General features: G+C 43.7%; 1 protein-coding gene across 2 annotated transcripts in view; it reads left to right on the top strand.

Annotated features, from left to right (window-relative positions):
• Prkcb (protein kinase C beta) overlaps positions 1–26,879 on the top strand; it is a 344,919-nt gene that overhangs the window by 208,408 nt on the left and 109,632 nt on the right. For both annotated transcript variants that reach the window (XM_087908489.1, XM_087908488.1), the window contains exon 6: positions 26,051–26,207. In XM_087908489.1, coding sequence (XP_087764615.1) covers positions 26,051–26,207 — 157 coding nt within the window. The remainder of the gene's footprint in view (positions 1–26,050; positions 26,208–26,879) is intronic.

The raw sequence follows: 26,879 nt of genomic DNA, 5'->3' as shown, positions 1-26,879 counted from the left end.
TACTTCCCTGGAACCGGGGCCACTTCTGAATCAATAAAGGGCACAGCCTTTGTCAAAATTGACCCAGGAGAGCCTGCCAGGATAGTGGGGTATCTTGGAGATCTCTGTGAAGTCATTTTTAAGTTTGTTTTTGAGACTGATTCATGCTATCTTTGAACTTGAAGTCCTTTTTCCTTAATCTATGGGATTATAGGAGCTCACTGTCATCCCCACTGCTGGTGTGGGTTCAAATCCTGCTCTTCTGTTGCCAGCTATGGCACATTAGAAGCATCATTCAGCCTCTGCAGCTCAGCTTTCAGACAAGTAAAGTGAGGAGAGTCGTATGTATAGGGTAAGGTTTGGGTGAGGATTAAATGAGATTCATGCACAGCGTTTAGCATGATTCTTGGCTCATAAGAGCTCACTTGTATATATGTATTACAATTATTTAGTCTTTTTTTCCTTTCATATTCTGAGATAAATCATTTTTAGTTTTATAAAAAAAGAACAAAAGGAAATGGACTTCGATGCAGGGAGGGACGGTGAGTCACCGAGGATGGTTTCAGGCACAGGAATGATAATGATAAGATCTATGCTCGGAGAAGATTAATTTGTCTGTGGCTCATAGGCTGACCTGCAAGAAGAGGGTACAGGGTTGGGACTGTCAGGCAGGAGGCTGACGTAAGACTCTCAGCCGCTCAGTACAACATGGCTGCCACAGGTCACGTGGGAGCATTTAAATAGGAATCAATGAAAATTAAATGAAAATAAAAAAGATTCAGTTCTTCCTACACAATAGCCAACTTTCACAGCCTCAGCAGTCAGTGTCCTGGGGTACAGCATATGTCTCCATTCTTCCAGTAAGTTCTGTCGGACAGCGCTGGTCACAAGTCGTGGTTCTCATACACCAGGAACATCAGAATAAGCTGGAAGTTGTGTTATCGTAATGTCCACTTAGTCTGACCTTTGATTCCGGTGGTCTGGGTGGGTTCTGAGGATTCGTCGCCTTGTAGCCTGCTGCTGCTCTGGGGACAAAGGATAGAGAAACCCCTTCTCAGCCCATGGGGTGGGGAAAGAGGGCATCTTTTGTTACACAGTGAACAATATGTCTGTTCTGTATGCTCTATCTCAGCCGTGGTCTGATTTGGATGCAGTCTCTTTCTGGGACTGAGAGCCCTGGGACTTTGTTTTGGGGCCAGGTGTGTACCGGAGTTTGCTGTGGGTTTTTTGTTTTTGTTTTGAGACCCAGCTGTGTTCCTAGGCTGGCCTCCAACTTGTTAGGTAGTAAGGGTAGCTTTGAACTCTTGATCCTCCAGCCTCTACTCCCCCAAGTGATGGAAATACAGGCGTGCAAGACTACACCCGGTTCGTGCTAGAGGTCGAGCCCAGAGCTTCACACACAGTCCCAGCTACACCCCCAGCCCTGCAGCTTCCGCAGTGGAAGCTGGGAATGATACCGTCCCCCTCCCCTTCAAAGTCTGGGCACCAGAGGGGTAAAATCACTCAACAGAGGCTTCTTGGTCTACACTCCCTGCCATTCTGGAGTTCACCTTCTGAAATGTGATGGGGAAGAAAGAGGAGACAGGAACTTTGAGGACTGAGAAGCCAAGAATTTGCTGCTTTGTTCTCCAGTCATACCTGACAACTTTCTCCCTGAGGCAAGAGGAGATGACTCATGTCTAGCTGCAGGGCCTGGGTGGCAGGAAGGGCCTCGGGGTACAAGTGACAGAATCCAGTAAAGTGGGAGGTGGGGGAAACAAATCATTTTAAGCTGTACGGTATTATGAAGTCACGGTGTGCTGAAGAAAGGAACATCCTAGGGCTTGCTCCCCGGGAGCCAGAGATGGCTTCTCAGGTGGGCAGGCTCTGCAGGGCATCCCCTTCCTTCTGGGCATGGCGATCACGCAGAGGTACAGGGTGGCATCTGAGCTAGAAGTCACCTCATTTGTGCTGTGCTAGCCTTCGGACGATGGCATCAGATCAACATCAGTGTCTGGATAAAGTCAGATTTTCTTCCAGGAAAACACCGCCATTATTTCTCCAGCTGGTAGCAAGTTGCTGTGACCTTCTTGAGGTGGCTTGTGTTTTGGACTCCTGGGCTGCTCCCACATCACAGACCTCCCCATAGCCCCGTGTCTAAATCCCTAGGTATGTCAGAGCCCCCGTCCCCAGGATCCTGTTGCAGTGTTGAGGATGACATCATATGGCCAGCTGGTTTCTTAGCTCTTAGCTTGTGCCATTTGGAAGTACTTTGAATGAAACATGGATATCTTTGCACATGTGTGTATGTCTGGTGGTAAAGAATGGGGGTGATGTGAGGGAGAATTCAAAAAGTGTTATCGCGAATGGCTTTGGACTGTGAATGGCTCAGTAAGAAGATGGTGGGAATGGCAGCTTTCCTCAGACTTGACGCTTCACTTTAATAACCAACACATATTCCCTCCGCTCACTTACCCATCTGTCTTATCGATCTACTCATCCAGTCAGTCACCTGTCCATCTCACCACCCCCTGTATCCATACACTCATGTACTTACCTCTCCATCCAGCCAATCACCCACCCACCCAACCATTAATCTACCCATTCAACTACCAACCCACCCATCATCCACCCATTGCTTCGCTCATCTACCCATTCATCTATGCAACCATCTGTCCATCTGCCTACCTGCCTATCCGCCCCGCCACTGGTCCACCCACTCACCCATCCATCTCTCATCCCATCAATCCATACGTGCACACACCCATCATCCATCATGCATGTATTTATGATCAATGGATCCAGCGGGAACGTTCTCTTGTTTTTCATGCCTTCTGTGCTACTGAACGTGTTTGGCTGTCCATAACAGGGAGACGTTTCTCTGTGGGGACTCCTTCTAACAGATCATTTCTTACCCCATCGCCTCTGTACAACAGTGGAAGAAGCAGGAAACTTCTCTTCCAGTGACAGCTCTTTCCCCTGCCTGCCTGGGGAACAGGGCTCGAGCATGTGGCTGTCAGGTTCTCAAAAACCCTTTGCATCCCGTGACTCAGTGATGTGGTTAATGTAGACGGGGCTCTTCTAACAGAACAGGGAGTCCATTGAGGAAATGAGAAAATATGTTTCTTCAGAGAATGGAGGTAAGACCGCTCGCTTTCCTTGGAGTTGGGAGGTTTTCGTCCCAAGCCTCTGGAAATTAAACCCATCACTTAGCGATCACAGTGAGCAGATTGTGTGGCTTCTGGCTTTTGTTGCTTGGGCTGTGCAGCGCAACTGTGAGCAGTTTTGATTGAATGTCCAAATTAAGCTGCCAAGCAGCAACTCCGCAGCTCTAGGGACCCCATGTTAGTATTTATGTCACATCTTTAGAAATAATCACATTCGAAGCAGTGCCCAGAGCCATGTCATCTGCTGCAGCAGCGGAGGGGCTGGGAGTTGCTCGCTCTGTCTAATCGGCACCCAGACAAAGACAGGGCCTCATGGGCGCCTCATCTTGGTTCTTGCCTTGAGGAAGTAAGGAGGAAGCATTCAGCCTTGTTTGTCCCTGTTCTCTCAACAGGGAGCAGAAGGGAGGTGGTCTCTTAACCAGAAGTAAATCTGGCTTTTTGCCTATCGAATCCCCAGAACAGATGTCCTCAGCATACAGAAAGACCCTCAGGGCTAGCCTGGGAAACAAACGTTCTCTGATGTACCCAAATGATCTGACAAGTTTCTCCTCTGTCTCCATTAAGCCTTACATGCTCTGCCCTCCTCGAAGTGATCAATACTGCATCCCTGAAGGACTCTGCAGTAGGATTGCCCTCACTCCTGGGGTTTTCCAGGCATAAGTAGACCAAGCTTATGACACCTCAGTGGAGGGAGACTACTTCAGATGCTTCCTGTAGGGGGGACATACCTAAGGGCTCGGGGTATGTGACAGTGTGGGGTCAGAGTAGATTTAGGGTAACCCTGAGAAGTTCAGGACAGGGTTACCTGTGTAGAGAAGAGCTAACACTAAACTGGGTATATATTTTGGGTTCTAGAACTGCCCAAATGTCCAGTTTTCTGACTCGAAGGAAATGTCAGTTGTGCGAGCCACGAGCTAATTTCATAGTGATGTAGACTCAGAACTTGGGAGAATGAGAGTGCCCGAATCTTGGGACATCCAAGTTGCATCTGACTCTATTTATTTATTATTTTTAAAAGGATTTTGATTGTTAAAAAGGGCTGTATCCATGCCTGGGTGTGAGTGTGCACACTTCAGTACAGGGGCCTGTAGAGGCCACAGGACGGCATTGGGATTCCTTGAGCTGGAGATGTGAGCAGTGCTGAGCTGCCGCTGTGGGTGCTGGGAACTGGGTCCAGGTCCTCCGCAGGAGTAGCAAGTGCTCTTGACCACCGGACCATCTCTTCAGCCTCCTGAATTCAGTTCGTTGACAGTAATGGATACACGCCTGGCCTCCCCTTCCACAGAGATTCCTTTCAGATCTGCAGTAACTTTTTCTTTCCTAATTAAAGAAGTAACTGATACTCAACCAAGGCTGCACATTTAAGGGCTCCTGCTTGTAAATCCCCGCTGAAACGACTGCAATTAAAAACGGGAAATTTTGGTCAGAGTTACAAAGTAGAAAAATGGTGTCAATCACTATCTAGAACCTTTGGGGATTTCTCTAAGCCTCCGTCAGACCGTGCTAGCTAATTTTACATTCTCCTTTTCCACATCCAGACTTGCTATGCTTTTCTTTCATGTGATTGCACTGGTTGCTGCCCCTAGAAGGATGTTAAGTTATAGCTATGGTGCGGGGCATTCTTACTTTGATTGTGGCCTTAACGGATATGCCTCTTGAGTGTTACCAGGAAGCACAATGAAAACCATTGGTCCATTTATTATACTGAGAATAGCATTCATTCATTCTTTTTTTTCCCTAAGCGTTAAAAGAGGAATTATTGCCATTTTTTTCCGGTTGTCTTTTAAATCATTTTTAAAGATAATTACATAGTTTTTCTTCTTTGACCTAGTTTTATATTGTAAAATATAAATAGACTTTCTAAAAGCTACGAAATGTCTCTGTTTGGAGAACATATGGTCAGAGCTGAACGTTTGAAAGATCACTTTGGGGTATGGAGGATGGGGCAGATAAAGTGAGATAAGAGGTCAGAAACCAACCAAGAGATTCTCCGTTCTACTAGGAGAGGAAAAACTGAGTGTCTCAGCGCCACCCTAGCAGGAACTGCTGTCTGCCAATCTCTCACCCAAGCCCAGCACAATGCCAGGTTTCAAATATGGGTTAGAAATCACATTTTCCTGTGATGGTTATTGTTGTCAACCTGATGACACAGAATAGGCCTCTGGGTATGGTTGTAGGTGATTATCTTGGTTATGTTAATTGAGGTAGCAAGACCTGCCCACTGTGCATTGTGGGTGGTACCATTCCCTGGCTGGGATCCTGCACACAGTAGAGAAGAGGCTGAGCGGCAGCATGTGTCTCTCTCTGCTTCCTGGTTGTGGATGTGATGTTACCAGTTGTTTCCAGGTCCCACTGCGTTGACTTCCCTGATCCCATAGACTGGAGCTTGAACTGTGAGCTAAATAAAACCTTCCATTCTTAAGTTGTTTCTGTCATGCTGTTTTATTACAGCGATGGGAAAGGAGCTAAGAAATGGCTTGTGGCATTATCACTGTTGAATCGGAGGTGGCATTGCTCTAGCCCATCAAATGATAAAGAGATGGGACAAATGGAAAAAATTATAGTTATGGATGGGACCCACAGGAAGGGACCAAGTGGTTTCCAGATTCATTTGCACAGTTGGATGGATAGCAGGGCGCTCCCTAAAAGTGTCATCAGAAACAAGACAGCAGATCGAGTGGGTATGGTAGTTTGAATGAGACTGGCCTCCATAGACTCACATATTGGAATACTTGGTCTATAGCTAGTGGAGTTGTTTTGCAAGGATTAAGAGGTGTGGTCTTGTTGGAGAAAAGGTATCTTTGTGAGTGGTCTTTGAGGTTTCAAAAGCCTGCATCATTCCTATTTCTCTCTCTCTCTCTCTCTCTCTCTCTCTCTCTCTCTCCCTCTCTCTCTTTCTTTCCCCTGTGCTGCCTGTGAGCCGGATGTGAACTCTCAGCTACTGCTCTAGCATCATGCCCACCTGCCTGTTGTCACACTTTTGCCATGATGGTCATGGACTCTAGGCCTCTGGAACTGTGAACTCCCATATTCGATGCTGTCTTTTATAATTTCCCTTGGTCTTGATGTTTTGTCACAGCAATAGAAAAGTCACTGAGACAGTGGGAGAGGACAGGGAGATGACAGATCTGTTGGCCATGTTGACTTCGGTGGGGACATTCAGCGCAAGCTTCCGGTGATGGCTCTACCCAAGTCAGAAGCTCAGGGAAGAGATGTAGCGCGGTGTTGTCAGTGTTTGCATAGGGACCAAGATCATGGGAGTAAAACCCTTTGAGAAAGTACAGAAACTTTAAGACTAACTTCTAACTGATTCATGGTTTAACTCCAAGAGAAGAATCTCAAGGGAATTTAGAAAATACCTTGAACTGGAAGAAAATGAAAATACAATGCACTCAACTGTGGCATCCAGATAAAGAGATGCTTAAGATGAAAAATAATTGTGTGTGTGTGTGTGTGCTGTATGTACTTGTTTGTTAGTACATGTGTGTCTGTGTGTGCATGTGTGTGGTATGCCTGTGTTATATGTACTCTTTAGTATGTTATATATACTTGTTAGTGTGGGTGTTATGTGTTTGTTGTATATACTTGTTAATGTGATATGTGTACTTGTTAATATGTATGCATGTGTGTGGTATGTGCACTTGTGAGTGTAATGGTTTAGATAAAATGGCAGTGTTCCCAGAGGACCAGCGGCAGGCCACAAGGAGCAGCTGGGTCCCACCACCTGAGGCCTCTGTGGGTCAGTGGGCCAGCCAGTTCCAAGAGGGGCGGCTCCGTGCAGAGAAAGTGGGTATAATTTATTTGGTGGGTTATGGAAGAAAAAGGAATGGGAGAGGAGAGAGAGAGAGAGAGAGAGAGAGAGAGAGAGAGAGAGAGAGAGAGAGAGAAGGGGAAGGAAGAGGAGGGGAGGGAAGGGGGGAGGGAAAGGAGAGAAGAAGAGAGGAGAGGAGAGGAAGCTGAAGCTACTTCTTCTGAAGAGAGATGGGACAGAGAGAGAGTGCAGGCTGGAAGAGGAAGGAAGATCCACTTGCCTTGGCAGAAAGGAAGGAGTGGGTGGGGCTTGTCTCTTAAAGGGACTGGACAGACCATTACAGTTAGTGTGTGTGTTTTATATATATTTGTTAGTACTTATGTGTGTTATATGTACATTTGTGTGTGTGTGTGTGTGTGTGTGTGTGTGTGTGTGTGTGTGCCATGTGCTGTCTTACTTGATAGTGTACGTGTGTACATGTGTGTGCAGGTGCACAAGTGTATGTGCCTTTGTGTGTAGAAGCCAGAGGTAGGAGATGGCATCTTTCCTTGACCTCACTCCACTTTTATGATTTTGAGCAAGGTCTCTTACTGGACTTGAAGCTCATGGGTTCAGCTAGTCTGGCCTCAGAAACTGACTTGTCTCCCCCTCACCCCCCGTGCTGATCTGAGATGCTGTGCCCTGCTTTTGACATGAAGTCTGGGAATCCAGACTTTGGGCCTCATGCTGGCAGGCACTTTACTGATGGGGCAATCTCTTCAGATTCTTAAAGTGAAATTTTTATTGGTGAATTCTACCACTTAAAGAAGAAATGGCAACAATTCTTCTCTATAAGAAGCACAAGCAGACTTTCTCCACTTGTTTAATGAAGCAAGCATACTTCAATATTTAATACTCCAATATTAAAACCAGTTGAAACATCACTACAAGTTATAAGCATGTAGCCCTTAGGAAAATAAATACAAGAGTTCAGCCAAATATTCATAAATCAAACCCAGTAATCTATTTAGAATTTAATATATTCTAAGCAAGGAAGCTCACTGCAGCCCTGAGTCAATAACCAAGACATCATCCAATGTAATCCTCCATATCTATAATCTGAAGAAAGAAAATCCAGTGAATATGGCATCTGTTACAGAAAAAGCATTTGACATCATTCAATACCTATTCTCAAGGAGTGTTCTCAGCATGTTAGAAATAGAAGGGGACATCTTTGATGTTATAAAGGGCTCCACCAGACACCTACCACATACTTAGGGATTACAGGCTTCAGGCTTTCCTCTGTGCTACGGGGAATACAGAATGTCTACCTTCACCTTGCTTCCAAATATAATTGGAGATCTAGCCCATGTGATAGGACAAGAAAAGAAGGCAAGCAAGTTGGAAACACAGATACTTCCTCTGTACATGGAAACATGGTTATCTAAGTGCAGCCTCACAGAAATTTACGGAAACATCCCTAGAACCAATGACTGAACATAGCTACAGAGCAGATACTCCATGTCACCGCACACAAAGTGCGTTGTGCATACTGGCAATGAACAATTAGAAATCAAACTCGAAAATAGCTCCAACATCAAATGAAATATTCAAGGGTCAATCTAGTAGCAGATGTCTGAATCGATATGCTTAAAATTATTTACAAAAAGGAAAGAATATCAGGAAAAATAAACGCAGAGATGAACCATGTTTCTGACTTGGTAGGCTCCACAAGGTAAGGGTGCCAATTCTCTCCCCTTCTGTTTTTGTTAGTTCTGGGGATCAAACTTGGAATCTTAACATGCCAGAGAAGTACTCTGCAGCCACTAAGCCACCCCAACCCAAGACGTCAGTTCTTAATGATTGATTTATAAATTTCAATCAATATGCCATCTGGATTTTTAAATTATGACTAAGACAGTTTTAGAATTTGTATTGCTACATTTTTTTAAATATTTATTTATTTATTATGTATACAATACTCTTTCTGCATGTATGCCTGAAGGCCAGACCTCATTGCAGATGGTTGTGAGCCATCATGTGGTTGGTGGGAATTGAACTCAGGACCTTTGGAAGAGCAGGCAATGCTCTTAACCACTGAGCCATCTCTCCAGCCCCCGTATTGCTACATTTTTAAGATGAGAAATATAGTTATAAGAGTAAAATCCTTAGCCTTGAGACTTACTTTATGAAGCCGCACTAATCACGTCCTGTGGTGTTGGTGATTGGAGTAACTCAAGGAATGTGATCTGCTGAAGTGGAGTCAGAGACAGCCACACAAAGGTGACCCAGTGATTGCAAAGATGCAAAGGCAGTGAAGTTAGGAAAAGGCCAGGCTTTCAACAAATGAGTCTGGGATGCTTGAATAGCTATATACAAGATGCATAAATCTTAACCTCCACCTCTCAGAACGTGGGAGAATTAACTCAAAGTGAGGGGCAGAGCTGAATGAGAAAGGTAAAAAGTGTGGAATTTTAGAGCACACTGGGGGAATTTATGAAGTGGAGTCAGACACGGAGATCTCAGACATGAGCCCACAAGCATGTCTCAGACAAGAGCAGTAAGAGGAATTAAGCTTCCTTAGGCTATGAAAGCGTTTGCTCTGTGAAAGACTCTGCCACAGAATGCAAACAAAATTGTAACCTGGGAGAAGATGCTGTGAATCAAGGTTGGGATGCCCAACCACACACTGCTGAGCTAGAGTGAGTGAGCTGCTGGGGTACAGTCCTTAGGAGGCGAGAGAGAGAGAGAGAGAAAGAGAGAGAGAGAGAGAGAGAGAGAGAGAGAGAGAGAGAGAGAGAGAGAGGATGATGATGATGACAATGAGCAGCCGCAGGAGGATGAGTAAGAAAGAAAGGAAAGGAGGAGGAAGAGGGTGGTTGAGGGTGGTTTGTGTCCCTGGGGATTAAACTCAAGGCATGGTTCACGCTTTTTTAGTTTTTATTTTGAGGCGGGACCTCATTAAGTTACCCAGGGAAACTTTGAAGCTCTGGTCCTTCTGTCTCAGCCTACTGATTGTTACAAGCCTATGCTATCAGGCATGGCTATTACAGGCTGCAAAGTTAAACAAACTCTTGCTTCACTCAAGACAGCATTAGTGCAGTAAATCCCTTGTGAAAAAATACCCAATATCTTTGGGAACTAGGGAGACACAAATTGAAACAGAGATGTGATGGCATTACTCACCGATTATAATAGTTTAATAATCAATGATAGTAATAAGTGCTATGAGTGTCGTGTGTGGGCAAAGACACAGAACAAAGAACTGTCATTCATTAATGAACAAGAATGCAGAAGGCACAGTTACTCCGGAAAGCGATTACTGTCATATGAGGTTAAACATACATGTATACATAACTCTGATATGTCTCCTGGGTGTTTCTCCATTGGAAATAATCCAGTTGCATTGAACAGTCAACAGGAAAACACACCATGGCCCATCCACACAATAGACACTACTCAGCTGTGAAAAGGGTTTATTCATATATCTAACCAACCATTTGAATGCCTCTCAAAGGTATCATGCTGAGTAAGAGGAGCCACTGTTGAAAGGATTCCACACTGTGTGATCCTCTTTATGTATTTAGTTATTGAAAAAAGAACACTGTAATGACGAGAAACAGATGAATGGCAGCCCAAGCCTTGTGGGTAGAGAAGATGGTGAATACAGATGGGAGATTTGAAGGATTTCCGGGATGATGGAGCTGTTTCAGGTCCTGAGGTTGTGGTAGCTTATTTCAGTCTGCGCATGTGCTAAGATTCACCACACTACATAAAACAGACAGACAAACCAAAAACCAAAAGGACCCATAAAATGACCTCAGTGGAAGTAAGAAGTGACGCAGAAGGAAAGTGGTGGTGATGGTCGGAGTGAGAAAGGGTCAGCATCATCTAAGCCTGAGAGGTAGCATGATGCCAAAAGTCAATCTTTGGCTGATGTGGTTGGGCGGAGAGAGGGCCTGTGTGCATTTCGCCTCTCCCAGCTTGTTGTGTGGTTGAGGGTGATCTTCAGCTTCTCTAAGACCTCTTTCCGCTATGTGCTGGAACCACTGGTGTGCTTTACCTCTCTCGGTTTATGCAGCAGTGGGGATTGAATCCAGGCTTCACGCATGCCAGGCAAGCGCTCTACCCATTGAGCTCCATTCCCAGCCCTTAGAAAGCTATTTTTAGCAATAAAGTAGATAGAAATGCTTAGGAATGGCAAGCTGAGGACACCTACGGATAAAAGGTGATAAACGGCATGGAAACGAGCTGGAGGTGAGCTCCTCGATAGCAAGAGACGAAGAAATAACTATAATCATAAAGACAATGACAGACATGGAGGGAAAAGAGCAAAAAGCACTTATGCCAGGGGAAATGGGCACGGAATGTTCCCAGAGCAAAGGCCAGAGCAGACGGGAGATCACCTAAATTTGAAGTGGATCAAGACAAGCAAGCGATGGACTTCATGCAAAGAGTGTTTTAGTGATGAAAGGAAATCTCAGAGTGGGTCCAGGGAGAAAGCATGCCTGGCCAAAGCTCCAGTCTTAAAACGACATTGCCAGTCTTTGACAGAAAGAAGAGGTTTAAAACTCTGAAAGCTAACAATATAATTAAAAGGACCCTCAGCTTCCTTTGCCTCAAGCCCCGAGACCTTCAATAAAGGAATTCTCTTCTTGTCTAATATCCACAGACTTGGTGATATAGTTCCCTGCTAGAGAGACCCTGTTGTAATCCATGCCCAAAGGCCCTGGAAGTCTCTCCCACTTCTCTGATGAAAATACAATCGAGTTCGTTGGCACGTATGGTTCTGTTAGACGCCCAGCGCAAACTGTCATCAGTTGCACAAGATGGAGGTGGGAAATCAGTTGAGTCCTAACAATGGAAATTGCGATGTGGCTCCTGGCAGAACGGTAGAGGAAGGCAACCAGTGTGAGTGGGTGACTGGGTGTGTGAAAGCTCAGACTGGCTGAAGACCGTAACTGCAGGGTGATACCAAGCTCCCTGAGTGCCGTCTCCTCATGGAATACTCCCTCAGGCAAACATCACAAGGGTTCTGCTGATCTGTTCAAGGGGTGTTGTTCCAGAGACAAGAAGGTACAGATATTTATGTTCCCACCCAGAAGCGATGGAAAAGTGTCACCCTCTGGGCAGGATTTGGAGAGAAAGAGAACCATACTAATACCCTAGTGGGTCAGAGGAAAGGGAGCTACCAAGGAATTGGAGGCTTGGATAAGGGTTAAAATGTAAAGGGCTCAGAGGAAAAACAAAACAAATGAATCCCAAATAGCTGGAAGACAGGCTTTTGAATGTTCTTATCACATAGGACTGAGAAATGTCGGAGATGATGAAGAATCTGCCCAGGTGCTCTGAGTTGATCAATACACAATATATAAACACACTAAAGCATTACAATGTGTCCCATAAAGATGTGCAATTATTCTGTCAATAAAAAATTTTTTGAAGGCTATTGGGAGTTCACAGGAGATGCCATCCACCCCAGGCAAAGGTCCAAGTCGCTAAATTGGAATGGAAAGGCGCTTCTGGTAATAAGGGATGGATTTATTGCATCTGACTTCGGATCGTCCATCATTCTCGGGCTACCTCCTTGGGGGCTCATTTGTATGACGGTCACATCGAAGGGATGCTGCTGCAGTCCTGGAATTTATCATGATCATCGTACATTTTCTTCATATGATTTGATCTAAATTCTTTCTACTGGGAAAGGAAGCCAGCGTTTGTTCGGCTTCTGCCATGAGCTCCACTTCCTCCCTAAACACCATTATCCTGGTAACTAGGGCCATGGTACAGTGCAGGTATGAAGTATCCTCTCCACAAAGGACTAGTATAGTAAAGGCTGGATCCCTTGGCAGTTGGCGCTATGCTACCTTCATCAATGGCTCACCTCACCAGTGAGTTCACAACTGAATGGACTCTTAAGAAATGGGAACTAAGTTGGACGGTGGTGTATGCCATTAACTTTAATCCCAGCACTCGGGAAACAGAGATAGGTTGATCTCTGTGAGTTACAGGCCAGCCTGTTCTACCGAGTGAGTTTCAGGACCGGATCCAAAGCTACAGAGAAATCCTGTCTTGGAAAAACAAAACAAAACAAACAAACAAAAAAATGGGCACTAGATGGAAGAAGTAGGTTCCTGGGCACATGACTGTGAAGGGTAAACCTTATCCTTGGCATCTTCCATTTACTCCTTTTGCTTTCTGGATGCCATGACGCAAGCAGCTTTTCCCACAACACCCTTCTTGCTGTGAACCTAAAAGTAAGGAAGTTAATCAACCAGGGTCTGAAACTAACGATATCATCTGCCAAAATACATCCTCTTTTCTTTTAGCTATTTTTTCCTAGGCATGAGTGTATGTGTATGTGCACGTATATGTGTATGTGTACCTATGAGTGTGTGTATGTAGTGTATGTATTTGTGAGTGTGTGAGTCTGTGTGTGTATATGGTCTATGTATTTGTGAATATGTGTGTATGTGTGTCTGTGAGTTTGAGTATGTGGTGTGTGTGTGTGTGTGTGTGTGTGTGTGTGTGTGTGTGTGTGTGTCTGTGGAGGCGAGAGGTTGACCCTGGGTGTCTTTTTTGATCATGTGAGAGCGTGACCACTCAACCACCTTACTGTTTGAGATGGGTCTCTCCTGGGGCTCTATGCTATACTGCCAGCACTTGGTTTTTTTTTTGCTGTTGTTTGTTTGTTGTTTTTGCTTTTGTTTCTGTTTTGTTTTGTTTGAAATGGGCAAACTGAGGTCCCAAGCAATCTTTTGATTTAAAACACCCAGTTTTTGCAGACCGTGGCAGAAGGGGAGATTAAGCCTGGGTCTGACATTCTCCATCTCTCTGCACCATCATCCACCTTTTCTCACTTGCAACGGCTTGACAGGCTCTTTTCTCAGCAGACACTATGACAGTCCCAGCTGGAAATTTGACTCAACACGGATAATTAGACGTGTGACAACCGTACCTCTGCCAGCAGCCCTGGGAAGCCAGCTGTGCCAGAAGCCTGTGGGGCCTTGGCATGTTCCAGATGACTCCGGTCTGCACGTAGCCTCCCTAAAGCCCTACGCTTGTGTGTTTTGTGATCAGGGTCACGACACAGAGTGACCGGTGAAGGGGGTGGGGATGGAGACTCAAAGATGGTCAAGGTTCACAGAGCCACAGCACCAGGGAAAGAAGGGGTTAGAAATGCCATGGTGATGAAGAAGCAGAAATCGAGGTGACACGAAGATGTACTGTAGACAAAGGGGCTAAAGAAGCCTCCTGGGGGGGGTTATGACAGAGTGTGGGGGTGACTTTGAGCTCTCTCTGGTAAATGCTTCTTTACATGCACGTTTTTTATGAATCACCTGAGAATAAGTTGGGGTCATAGTTCTCACTAATCCTAAAATGTCCCAACGTACATTTCTTAAGAGCAAATATATTCTTCAATGTGTGTTATATGATTATCTAGATGGGGAAATACAGCACACAGCTCGACAGGGTTAACCAAAGGTTCAGGAGAAATGTCAGCCACCAGAAGGCCCCTGGAATCAGAGGCTAGGACAGGGTAGTAAGAAATGTTTTCATATGTTTAGTCAGTGTTTGTTCTCCTAGGCCTGGTTTCACCGAGGGGCGTCTGCTGAGGGGGTCCCACTGGTCTCAATTAGGACACCTTGACTCGGCGTTTAGCGTGGAGCCTGTTTCTCAGTTCTGTAATTCAAATCACCATTTTGAAACATCACAGGGACTATCCAGCCGCCCTGCTGTGTCTTTGGGGGAACAGAGTGGAGACTCTGGAGGTCAGGACAGTGGCTCCTCGGACACTCTCGATGCCCAACTTAATAACATAATCAGCACAAGAACATATTTTCTTTATAAGAAGCTCAGACTAGGGCTGATGAGGCCAATGTTCTTCTGCGTCCCACCTCCAAACAGCTGCCTTTATCCCTTCAGAGGTAGCCATTGGTTAAAGACGATGTGCGCGTCTCCTCCTGGATGTTTCTGTGTTTGCGTTCATGCAGGCCTGGCAGGAAATGTGCTTTCTTGTGCCTCCCCTGGAAGATTTGGGGGACCTTTTAAGGAGGCTTGATTTTGATATAGTCTCAACATGACAGAAAAGGGGCAAGGATAGCATTAAAACCGCTTGTATTTTCTTGACTTGATTGGCTAGTAGTTTATATTGTGCCTAATGTAGTCGACCGTCTTCTATATTAAACATTTTTAGACAAGTGCTTTTTTTTTTCAGAGTTCAGCAAGGCATTACGATCCCCACTGACCTTAGAATACATCAGTATGTATTTTCCAAGGTCAAAGACATTCTCTTAAGTGTGCAGTCTAATTATCCAACTGGGAACCGTACTTCTAGCCCACTGCCATTGTGTAGATCTCAGTTTCATTGCAGAATCACACAGATCTTTTTCTTAAGCAGGGGCTTTATATTGTAATTGTTTTATTTCTTATCTCTTCCAAAGCTCTGTGTGCGTGGCTAGCCCAGTGTTTTTGGCAGGTATTCTCGGCGCAGATAGTTTGTGTAGCCCTTCCCCTGGGCCTGTTAGTGCTGACTTTCCTTATCACCAGCTTTCCCAACCTGACTGTCCATGGCTGTGGCTTTGAATCTCTGTTTCAACACACACAGTGAAGACTTGTGAGGACTCAGAATCCCAAGGACATTTCCCTTACAAAGAGTTTTAATTAAGCAAAACAAAAAAGCCTCTCATCATTTATATAATTCAGCACTGGGACCATAAAACACCATCATTTTTTAGACTTTTTCAAGACTCCCCCACCCTCCCTCCAGGGGAGGAGGGTTAAACAGTTTAGGAAAGTTCTGAAAGAACAGGTGCCTAGGAAAGTCAATCACACCAGTGCTGCCCCTGTGTCTGGAACGTTCACCAGACTAGAGCGGTTTCGCCTTCTGGAGTTGATTTGATCTCCACCTAGCTCAAAACAAGCCCTGTTTTCTGGCCCAGCATGTTCTTCTCCCGTGTGGTTAGCAAACTTCCACCAGGGGGACGGGCGCGATTTCTGCTTTGTGTGAAGCATATCGTACCATCTGCACTGGCTGGATTTCAGCAAAGATAGTAAAGAAACATTTATCAAGAAAAATCAAAGTTGATCCAGCCAAGTGTGGTCTAGAGAGCCTGGCTTCCTCCACGCAGATGCGGCTTCCTCGCTGCTGGGAAACATGACTTGACTTTGCAAAGCTTCTGAGGGACAGGCCTCTGGATGTGAGCCTGAAGCGCCTGCCAACTGCTCATGATGCAGTGGTTTTAAAGTAGCCATCTTCCTGGAGATGTGAAAGTCAACAGCTCTGAATCGACCCCGCTCTACTCATTCCCAGAAACGTTAGCCCCTTTGATAGACAGGAGACGTTCCAGAGGACGGAAGTGGGAGAAAAATCTAAGAAGGATGTGGGAGAGGTGGGGTAAAGCTTGGATGAGAAATGTTTGCTGCCAGGCAGGGGAGCAGAAGATGGAGGAAGACTGCAGGACATGGCACCTAGCAGTTTAGCAGAGAGCGGTTGGCGGGAATCCTAACCTTCATCAGAGAACTGCCTCCCGGTGCTTGTCTAATAGGGTATCGGTTCGTATGACTAGGGAAGTATGACTAGTAGGTATCGGTTCTCACTTCCTAGGGAAGTGGAGAAGAGAGACTCTATTTCTACATGTATGTGTCTTGCCAATCATGCAAACAGACAGGCTTATGGCCCTTCGGAACAACTCAGTTCATGTTTTCATGCGAATCTCTGTGTGATCGAAGTGTCATTCCCAGACTAGAAACTGGCACGTGCTCTTTTCCTTGGAAGACTTGAGCAACGAGAGAAAATAACAGTTGGGGATTGTGTTCTGTGGGGAAGGCGTCACTCCTCGGAGCTGTGTTACTCCATGTGTGCTCCGTGGGCCAGCAGCCTCCACCTCACCCCGAGACTTGTTAGAAAAGCAGAGAAACACATCTCACTCTAGTGCTACCGAACCAGCATCAGTCCATGGGGGTGAGTAGCAGGAATCGTGTTTTTGAGAGCTTTGGGGTTCCTCTGTGCTAAGGTTTGCAGAGTCCTCTCGCTGAGGTTTCAAATGGGAAGGTCCATTCCACGGCTCCCGTGAAGAAATGAAGTGGACCTGGTGGCACAGGGTGTAATTCTAGGTACCCAGGAGGCAGAAGCAGGAGGATCACAAGTTCAAGGCCAGCCTGGGAAACATAGTGAGCTCCTGACTCAAAATACAAAGTCAACAGAGGTCCAGCATCTGTGAATGTTTGCGTTCAACCCTCAGTACTGCAAAAATAAATAGAGACTAGACAAGTGTGGTCAGAAGCCACTGACTAACAACCCTGAGACAGCGGTGACACAGGCAACATTTATTGAGTATTTTCTAGGTTCTGCATCAAACATACTTTTTCCAATTTTACAGTTAAATCAACATATTTTATTGATCAAGAAAGCAAGGTTATGAGTTTACAGAGAAAGCAGGTAAGATTCCTGCTCTGTAACCACAATCCTACGTGCCTGTCTACTGTCTCATCAGAAATCAATTACACTTTCAATAGATTTGGTTTCATATGTTCTTTGTGGACAGGATCAGCACCTTATGTTTTCCCCAGACTCCTTGGAATGTAACAGGACACCCAGGGAATAGTGGAACCCTGCTCACCGAACCTAACAGAATCAGGGCCAGAGAAGAACATTTATTGCTTTTGGTACAAAATGAGATAAAAATGGGGGACGAATTCAACTCATGTCTTTTTAAAAATTAAATTAATTAACTTATTCTACATCCCAACTACAGTTTCCCCTCTCTTCGCTCCTCCCATTCCCTAGCCCCATCTCCCCTCTGTCCCACCACCCCATTCACCCCTTCTCTGCTTCTCTTCAGAAAGGGGGCAGGCTTCCATGGGTATCAATAAAGCACCGCCCCTTGTACTAAGGCAGGGCAAGGCACTCTAGTATGAGGAATAGGTTCCCAAAAGTCGGCCAAAACGACAGCCCCTGCTCCCACTGTGAGAAGTCCCACAAGTAAACCAACCTATGCAACTGTCACATATAGGTAGAGGTCTTAGGTTGGTCCCATGCAGGCTCCCTGGTTGTCTGTCCAGACTCTTTGAGCTCCTGTGATCGCGGTTAGTTGTTTCTCTGGGTTTTCTTGTGATGTCCTTGCTTCTACAATTCTTCCTCCCTCTCTTCAGCAGAATTCCCTGAACTCAGTCTAATGTTTGGCTGTGGGTCTGCATCTCTTTCCATCAGCTGCCGGATGAAAGATCTCTGCCGACAATTGGGATAGTCGCTAATCTGGTCACGGGAGATGGTCAGGTCAGGCTACTTATCCACTATTGCTAGGAGCCTTAGCTGGGGTCATCCTTACAGATTTCTTTGCATGCGGTTTCTATCTGACTCCAAAGTGCCTCCACCTTTCCAGTCATCCCTTTCAGTACTCTCCCCCTCCATCTGCCCGCCCCCAACCCAATCCCCCATGTTCCTATCCCTATCCACCCTCACAGTCCACCCATGAGATGCATTCTGCTTTCCCTTCCCAAGGAGATCCCTGTGTTCCCCCGTTCGTCACTCCTTGTTATCTATCCTCTCTGTGGATTGCAGCATGACTGTCCTTTCCTTTACAGTTAGTACCCACTTATAGGTGAGCACACACCATGTTTGCCTTTCTGGGTCTAGGTTACCTCACTCAGGATGATTATTTCAAGTTCCATCCATTTGCCTTCAGGTTTCATGATGTCACCGTTGTTAACAGCTGAATAATACTCCATTGTGTAAATGCACCACATTTTCTTTTTCCATTCTTCTTTTGAGGGACATCTAGATTCTTTCCAGGTTCTGGCTTTTAAGAATAAAGATGCGATGAACATAACTGAGCAAGTGTCTTTGTGATATGATTGGGTATCCTTTGGGCACATGTCCAAGAGTGTCAGCCCATGTTTCAACAGAGGAAAACCCATCCACATGTCCTGTAATCTCATTCATTAAGTCCTGACCCCTACTGACTGTATGACCTTAGGCGAATTCCCCTCCTTCCTGTTCTGCTTCCCTCCTACTCTCCTTCCCTTGCTCCCTATTCCTCTTCTTCTTCCCTTTCCCCTGCTGGAAAGTCCATACATCCTCCCTCCATCTATATACTGTTTCTTCCTTCTCTCTGTCCTTTTCTTTCTGCTTTCTTTTCAGGAGTGCTCAGCTCGTTAGATGTAGGAAAATAAAGATATTTGACTTCAACTTGTGTTTTTTTGGATAAGTAAACTAGAAAGAAATTGGTGAGGAAATTGAGAGTGTTTTTCAAGGAAACCATTGTACTGAATCCTAAAAGCTATGCCACATAAATAGAGCAAAAGCAGGAGGGGGTGGGCTACAGATATGGATCTGTTTTTATTCTTCTACATGTTGATATGCAGTTATGCCAGCACTATTTGTTAAATATGATTTCTTTTTTCCATTTGATAGTTTCTGCTTTTTTTTTCCTCAAAAATCAGATATTTGAAAGTGTGTGGCTTTATGTCTGGGTCTTCTATTCGGTTCCATTGGTCCTCCTGTCTGTTTTTATGCCAATACCAGACTGTTTTCAGTACTGTAGTAGAGGTTGACGTTAGGGATTGTGATCTCTCCAGAAATTCCTTTATTGTACAGGATTGTTTGGGCTATTCTGGGTTTTTTGCTTTTTCATATCAAGTTGAGTATCGTTCTTTCAATGTTTGAAGAATTTTGCTGGGATTTTTCTGAGCATTGCATTGAATCTGTAGATTGCTTTTGGTGAGATTGCCATTTTTACTATGTTAATTCTGCCTACCCAAGAGCACTGAGAGATCTTTCCACTTTCTGGTGTCTTCTTCAATTTCCTTCTTCAAAGATTTAAAGTTCTTGTCATACATGTCTTCCACTTGTTTAGTTAGAGATATTTTATGCTCCAAGATATTTTATGCTTTTTGTGGCTATTGTGAAGGGTGATGTTTCTCTGATTTCTTTCTCAGCCCATTTATCATCTGTGTACAGGAGGGTTACTGATTTTTTTTTTTGAGTTAATCTTGTATCCTGCTACATTACTGAAAGTGTTTGAGTTGTAGAAGTTCCTTGGTAGAATTTTTGGGGTCGCTTAAGTGAACTCTCATATCATCAGCAAATAGTGAGAGTTTGACTTTTTCTTTTCTGATTTGTATCCCCTTGATCTCATTTTGGTACCTTATTGCTCTAGCTAGGACGTCAATTGAATAGATATGTAGAGAGTGGACAACCTTGTCTTGTTCCTGATTTCGGTGGGATTGCTATGAGTTTCTCTCCATTTAGTTTGATGTTGGCTGTTGGCTTGCTGTATATCGCCTTTATTATGTTTAGGTATGTTTCTTGTATCCTGCTCTCTCCAAGACCTTTATCATGAAGGGATGCTGTATTTTGTTGAAAGATTTTTCAGCATATAATGAGAAGATCATGTGGTTTCTAGTTTTCAGTTTGTTTATGTGGTGGGTTACTTTGACAGATTTTTGGATATTGAACCATCCCTGCACCTCTGGAATGAAACCGACTTGATCATGGTGGATGATGGTTCTGATGTGTTCTTGGATTTGATTTGCCAGTATTTTATTTAGTATTTTTGCATCAGTGTTTGTGGGTGATATTGGTCTGTAATTTTCTTTCTTAATAATGTCTTTATGTGATTTGGGTATCAGGGTAATTGTAGCTTCATAAAAAGAGTTTGGCAATATTCCTTCTGTTTCTATTGTGTGGAACAATTTGAGGAGTATTGGTATTAGTTCTTCTTTGAAAATCTTCTAGAATTCTGACCTGAAACCATCTGGTCCCAAGCTTCTTTTGCTTGGGAGGCTTTTGATGACTGTTTCTATTTCTTCAGCAGTTATAGATATGTTTATTTGCTTATCTGGTCTTGATTTAATTTTGGTAAATTATATCCAGAAAGTTGTCCATTTCCTTTAAGTTTTCCAATTTTGTGGAGTACAGGTTTTTAAAATATGACCCAATGATCCTCTGGATATCCTCTATGTCTTGTTATGTCCCCCTTTTCATTTCTGATTTAGATATTCTCTCTCTGCTTTTTGGTTAGTTTGGATAAATCTTTGTCTATTTTGTTGATTTTTTCGAAGAACCAACTCTTTGTCTCATTGATTCTTTGTATTGTTTTCTTTTTTTCTATTTTGCTAATTTTAGCTCTCAATTTGATTATTTCCTGCTGTCTAGTTCTCTTGGCTGAGTTTGCTTCTTTTTGTTCTAAAGTTTTCAAATGTTCTGTTAATTCACTAGTGTGAGATTTTTCCAGCTTCTTTATCTAGGCATTTAGTGCTATGAACTTTCCTCTTAACACTGATTTCATTGTGTCCCATAAATTTGGGTATGTTGTGTGGTCATTTTCATTGAATTTTAGGAAGTCTTTAATTTTTCCCTTTATTTCTTCCTTGATCCATTGATGACTCAGGTGATCATTGTTTAATTTCCATCGGTTTGTGGATTTTCTGGAATTAGTATTGCTGTTGACTTCTAGTTTTAAACCATAGTTATCTGATAAGATACATGGGGTTATTCCAGTGTTTCTTTTGAAGTTTGTTTTGTTACCGAATATTTGGTCAATTTTGAGAAGGTTCCATGAGGTGCTGAGAAGAAGGTATATTCTCTTCTGTTTGGATGGACTATTCTGTAGATGTCTGTTAAGTCCATTTGAGTCATAACATCTGTTAGTTCCCTATTTCTCTGTTAATTTTTTTGTCAGATTGACCTGTCCAGTGGTGAGAGTGGAGTGTTCAAGTCTCCTACTATTAGTGTGTGGGGTTTAATGTATGATTTAAATTTTAGAAGTGTTTCTTTTACATATGAGAGTGCCCTTGTATTTAGGGCATAGATGTTCAGTATTGAAATTTCTTCTTGATGGATCTTTCCTGTGACTAATATGTAATGTCCTTCTTTGTCTCTTTTGATTGATTTTACTTTGAAGTCTATTTTGTTAGATATTAGGACAGCTACACTCGCTTGTTTCTTAGGTCCATTTGATTGGAAATTTTTCCCAACCCTTTACTCTGAGGTTGAGGTGTGTTTCTTTATGCAGAAGAAAGATGGAGTCTGTTTTCATATCCAATCTGTTAGCCTGCATCTTTTTATAGGTGAGTTGAGTCCATTTATATTAAGGGGTATTAATGACCAGTGATTGCTATCTCCTGTTAATTTAGTTTTTGTTGGTGGTGATGTTAATTTGTGTGTTTTTCCTTCCTTGGGATTTGCTGCTGTGAGATCATCAATTGCCCGTGTTTTTGTTGGTATAGCCAACTTCCATGGGTTGGAATATTCCTTCTAGTACTTTGTGTAGGGCTGGGTTTGTGGCTAGGCATTGGTTAAATCTGGTTTTGTCATAGAATACCTTGTTTTGTTTTTCTGTGATGATTAAAAGTTTTGCTTGGTATCGTAGTCTGGGCTGGCATCCGTGGTCTCTTAATGTCTGTCTGCATAACGCTTGATCACAACCTTCTGGCTTTCATTGTGTCCAATGAAAAGTCAGTTGTAATTCTGATAGATCTGCCTTAATATGTTACTTGGCCTTTTTCCTTTGCAGCTCTTACTATTCTTTCTTTATTCTGTATGTTTAGTGTTTTGATTATTATGTGGCAAGGGGACTTTTTTTTTTTTTGATCCAGTCTATTTGGTGTTCTGTAAGCTTCTTGAATCTTCATAGGCATATCTTTCTTTAGGTTGGGAAAGTTTTCTTCTATGATTTTGTTAAATATATTTTCTGTGCTTTTGAATTGAACTTCTCCATCTTCTATACCAATTATTCTTAGGTTTGGTCTTTTTATGGTGTCCCATATTTTCTGGATATTTTGGGTTTACTTTTGTTAGAGTTAATGTTTTCTTTGACCGGTGAGTCTATTTCCTCTATTGTATCTTCAGTGCTTGCGATTCTCTCTTCCATCTCTTGTATTCTGCTGTTTATGTTTGCATTTGTGGTTCCTGATCATTTTCTCATGATTTCTGTTTCTATAATTCCCTCGGCTTCTATTTTCTTTATTGTTTTTATTATTTCAGTTTTCAAGTCTTGAATAGTTTCTTTCATATGTATGATTACTTTTTCTTGGTTTTCCTTAAGGGATTTACTGATGTCTTCCATTTTTTTTCGTTTGTCTTTCCCTCAATTTCTTTGAGGGAATTTTTCATTTCCTCTTTAAGAGTCTCAAACATTCTCCTGAAATTATTTTTAGGTCATTTTCTTCTGCTTCATTTATATTTGGTTGTTCAAATCTTGCTGTGGTAGGGTCTCTAGATTTTACTGGTGTCATGTTGGCCTTTGTGGTATTACACATGTTCTTATCTTGTCGACTCATCTTTTCCTCTAATTGGTGTGGTTGGGGCTATCTGTGACTCTGGTGATTAATCTTCTAGGTGCCTGTGGACCCAAGGCTCAGATGGTTTTCCTCATGGTACAGTCAGTGCCACAGTTCTAGTTATCCCGTTGGTCACTCCATGTTCCAGGAGGTCGCTCAGCACTCCTGGGGTTTGCTCTGCTCCTGCTCCCTTGGAGTTTGTTGTCTCAGGCCTTCTCTGGTATAGGTTGCAGGTTTAGACCTGTTTCTGTAAATGTCCCTGGTCTGGATCTGCTTCTCTGGAGGTTCCTGGCTTGAAGTTGGTCCTGTAAAGGTCTCTGACTCTGATCTCCTCTCTTGGAGGTCCCAGATTCATGCCAGGACCAGCAGAGCTTTCTGGTTTCTGCCTACTCCCTTGGAGGTCCCAGATCAATGCCTGGACCCACAGAGAACGCTGGCTCAGTCCTGCTTCTGTGAAGTTCGCTGCCTCAGGCATGCTCTATGAATTCCTTTTTGTTGTTGTTGTTGTTCTGCTGTTGCATCCATGTAACATTTGGAGAGAGTGTGCAAAAATAGCTGTGGAAATGGGCATCATTGCCTCATCGCTGACTTTTGTGGGATTGTGTTTGTCGTAAACTGTGATGCTTTTATTTCAGCTAGCCATGACCCTGTTGAGAGATTTTCATGCTAGTTTCAGATAACTACAATGACCTTGTGGTTTTCTTCTTTCAGTTTTAAATTGATGAATATATTAATAATAGATTTGTGAAAAGGTTGAATCATCTTTACATTTCCAGTAGACTCAGACCTTCATTTGTCTGAGTTTCATTTGTTTTTGGACTGAATATATTATCTTGGATTTTCTTTCCCAAGATGAAAAACACCCCCTTACATTATTTAACACTATAGCCATAAATTCCATGCAAACCTCTTTTTCTGGTCCCCTTTTCTCTGCTGTGTATGTTTCTACCTTTTGAGCTGCTGTTTGATCAGCTTTTCCTATTCTCCAAGCAGATGCTTCCTTCTCCCTCGTCTCCTGTCTGGCCCACTGTACCTTTGGCTCAGATTCTTCACTCCCTTTCCTTCCTTAAGCTAGTTCTATAACCTTCATAAGGGAGCCTTATTTTTAGGTGGAGTCTAGCTGCATGCTGTTGATATTTTCCCAACCTTCTCTCTGTGGACTCACTGGGTGCTGCTGGGTAATGATATGTGGATAGCAGAGGTACCCTCCTTTAGATGGCAGCTCTTTTTCCTTTTTTTCGTCCTTTTCTTTTTGGATGAAGGTAACATTTGCAACATATAAATTAGCCATTCGCTCTTTTAAAATACACAGTTCCCTATACTTTACATTTACAGCATTGCGGTCATCTCTCTAGTTTTAGTGAGTCCATCACCTCTAAAGAAAAGCCTGTGCCCATGAAGTGCCACCTCTTTGGTCCCCTTCCCTCACATGTAGCAACAGTGAGCCCTCTGTTTGTCTGTGTGGGTTGACTGCTCGGGATTAGCTTAGTCCTGTCTCATTGCTGTGTCCGATACCTGAGAGAACAGCCTGAGGGAGGAAGGGTTTGTTCTACTCAGGCTTCAGTCCATCATGGTGGGAGAGTGTGATGGAGGAACTCACATCTTGACAGACAAGAAACAGAGCAGAGCGCTTACAGGAGCTGGCCATGACAAGATCTGGTTCTCAAGGACATGCCCTCGGTGACTTATTTCTCCAGCCAGACTCTACTGTCTGCAATTGCACTACCTCCCAATAACTAATTCTATTTGGCATCCATCAGTGGATTAGACCATTCATTTAGCCAGAGCCCTGGTGGTCTAATCATTTTCATAAATGCCCTTATAGACACACTAAGAAATGTACTTTCCTAATGTCCCAAGTTCTTTCCAATTGATGAGATCTCAGTGGAGACTGACCATCACATAGCATGTGACCGTTGTGTGTCGGTACATGCATGCTCCAGAAAGGAGATGATGCCACCCGGATGTTGACAAATGATGAATGGATAAACAAATACAGCATAGCTATGGAATGGAATATTACTGAACTTTAAAAAAGCATCACGGATACTTGCTGTGCAATGACACCTTGAAACTATCATGCTAAAACTAAAAGAGACAGATTCTTGTGGGTCTTGGGGAAGGGGATTTTAGAAAAATTAGAGTGTGTCTTAGGAGTAAGGAGGGGTGAAAGCAAAACAGAAGTCAGAAGTCAATTTTTAGGAAGGCTGAGCATAAAGTATGTTGTCGTAGGGTTCTGTTACTCTAAGAAAGCACTATGGTCATAAACAACTTGGGGAGGAAAGGGTTTATTTTACCTTACAGTTCCACATCATATTCCGTCATCTAATGAAGTCAGGATGGGAGGGCAGGAACTTCCTGCAGGGACTGATGCAGAGACCATGGAAGAGTGTTACCCACTGGCTTGCTCATCAGGACTTGCTCAGCCTGATTTCTTATATAACCCAGACCATCAGCTCAGGGGAAGCCCTGCTCACAAGTGGCCTGGGCCCTCCCCCATCAATTATCAATGAAGGAAATGCCTCACAGTCTTACTTGCAGGCTAATCTGGTGTGGACATTTTCTCTTGAGGTTCTTTCTTCCAGAATGACTTTAGCTTGTGTCAAGTTGACATAAAACTAGCCATCACATGTGTTATATACACGCTTGAAAATATTACAAGGACACGTTATTTTGCATAATTAATATATGCTAATAAAGATTTTTAAGAATAATTTTTATACAATATGGAACGGAATCTACATCCTGTTGGACTGTCTCATTTACATGCCACTCTAGCTGTTGATATTAATGAAATTCCCACCAAGCAGGTGTGATGCCCAGGACCCTGCCATGGGTGTCACAAGCATCACTAACAGATACGTAAACATTTTGGACATTAGTAATATTGGAACTGCATTTTGTTTTTCAGTAAGAGATGCTAAAAATCTTGTACCTATGGACCCCAATGGCTTGTCAGATCCCTACGTTAAACTGAAACTGATTCCTGATCCCAAAAGTGAGAGCAAGCAGAAGACCAGGACCATCAAGTGCTCTCTCAACCCTGAGTGGAACGAGACCTTCAGATTGTAAGTACAAACCACGATAGCTCAAGGATAGCGGTCTTCAGGGACTGGGGCATCTCTCCTTTAGCCTCTGCTTTCTTTCTTTTCCCTTTGCGTCCTTTCCCCCTTCTCTTACATCTGGATTTCAGTATTGTGAGCTAATGGGAAATCGGATCTTTTTCTAATAGAGTTGAGACTGCTTGTGATATGTGGAGTCAGACTGGATGAAATTGAGTATTCGTGCTGCCTGATGAAGGGGAATGAGTGGGGCATAGTCTATAGGTTATACTGGCAATATCTCCAGGGATGAGTTTACATGGTACTGGGCTTGTTGCCTACTGGGAGAACTGTATCAGCTTTGCTTTAGGGTCTTCTCTGGCCAGGAAGAGTATGCGGGTCTCCTCTCAACATGTCTGGGCCAATGGTCATTCATAGTAACAGCTGGTATTTACTGAGCAGGTATGATGTACAGTCAAGCACTAATTAAGCGATCTGACTAACAATTACTGGTTAATTCGTTTCTATTTTATGCGTGGGCCTTGCTAAAGAAGCCCCTGGGTGAGTAGAAGGCTGAGGAGGGTGCAGCCTTGCGTAGTTTGGCACCATAGGTCATGCCGCAGCCACAGGCTGGCATCACTGTTCTTGGGTGCAACCTCATACCCTTGCCTCTTGCTCAGGATAAAGCAATGTCTATCT

The sequence above is a fragment of the Myodes glareolus genome, chromosome 7, assembly GCF_982192425.1.
Source record: "Myodes glareolus chromosome 7, mMyoGla1.1, whole genome shotgun sequence".
Classification (NCBI taxonomy): Eukaryota; Metazoa; Chordata; class Mammalia; order Rodentia; family Cricetidae; genus Myodes; species Myodes glareolus.
The sequence above is the reverse complement of the archived record's forward strand: the minus strand, read 5'-3'. Positions and strand labels throughout refer to the sequence as shown.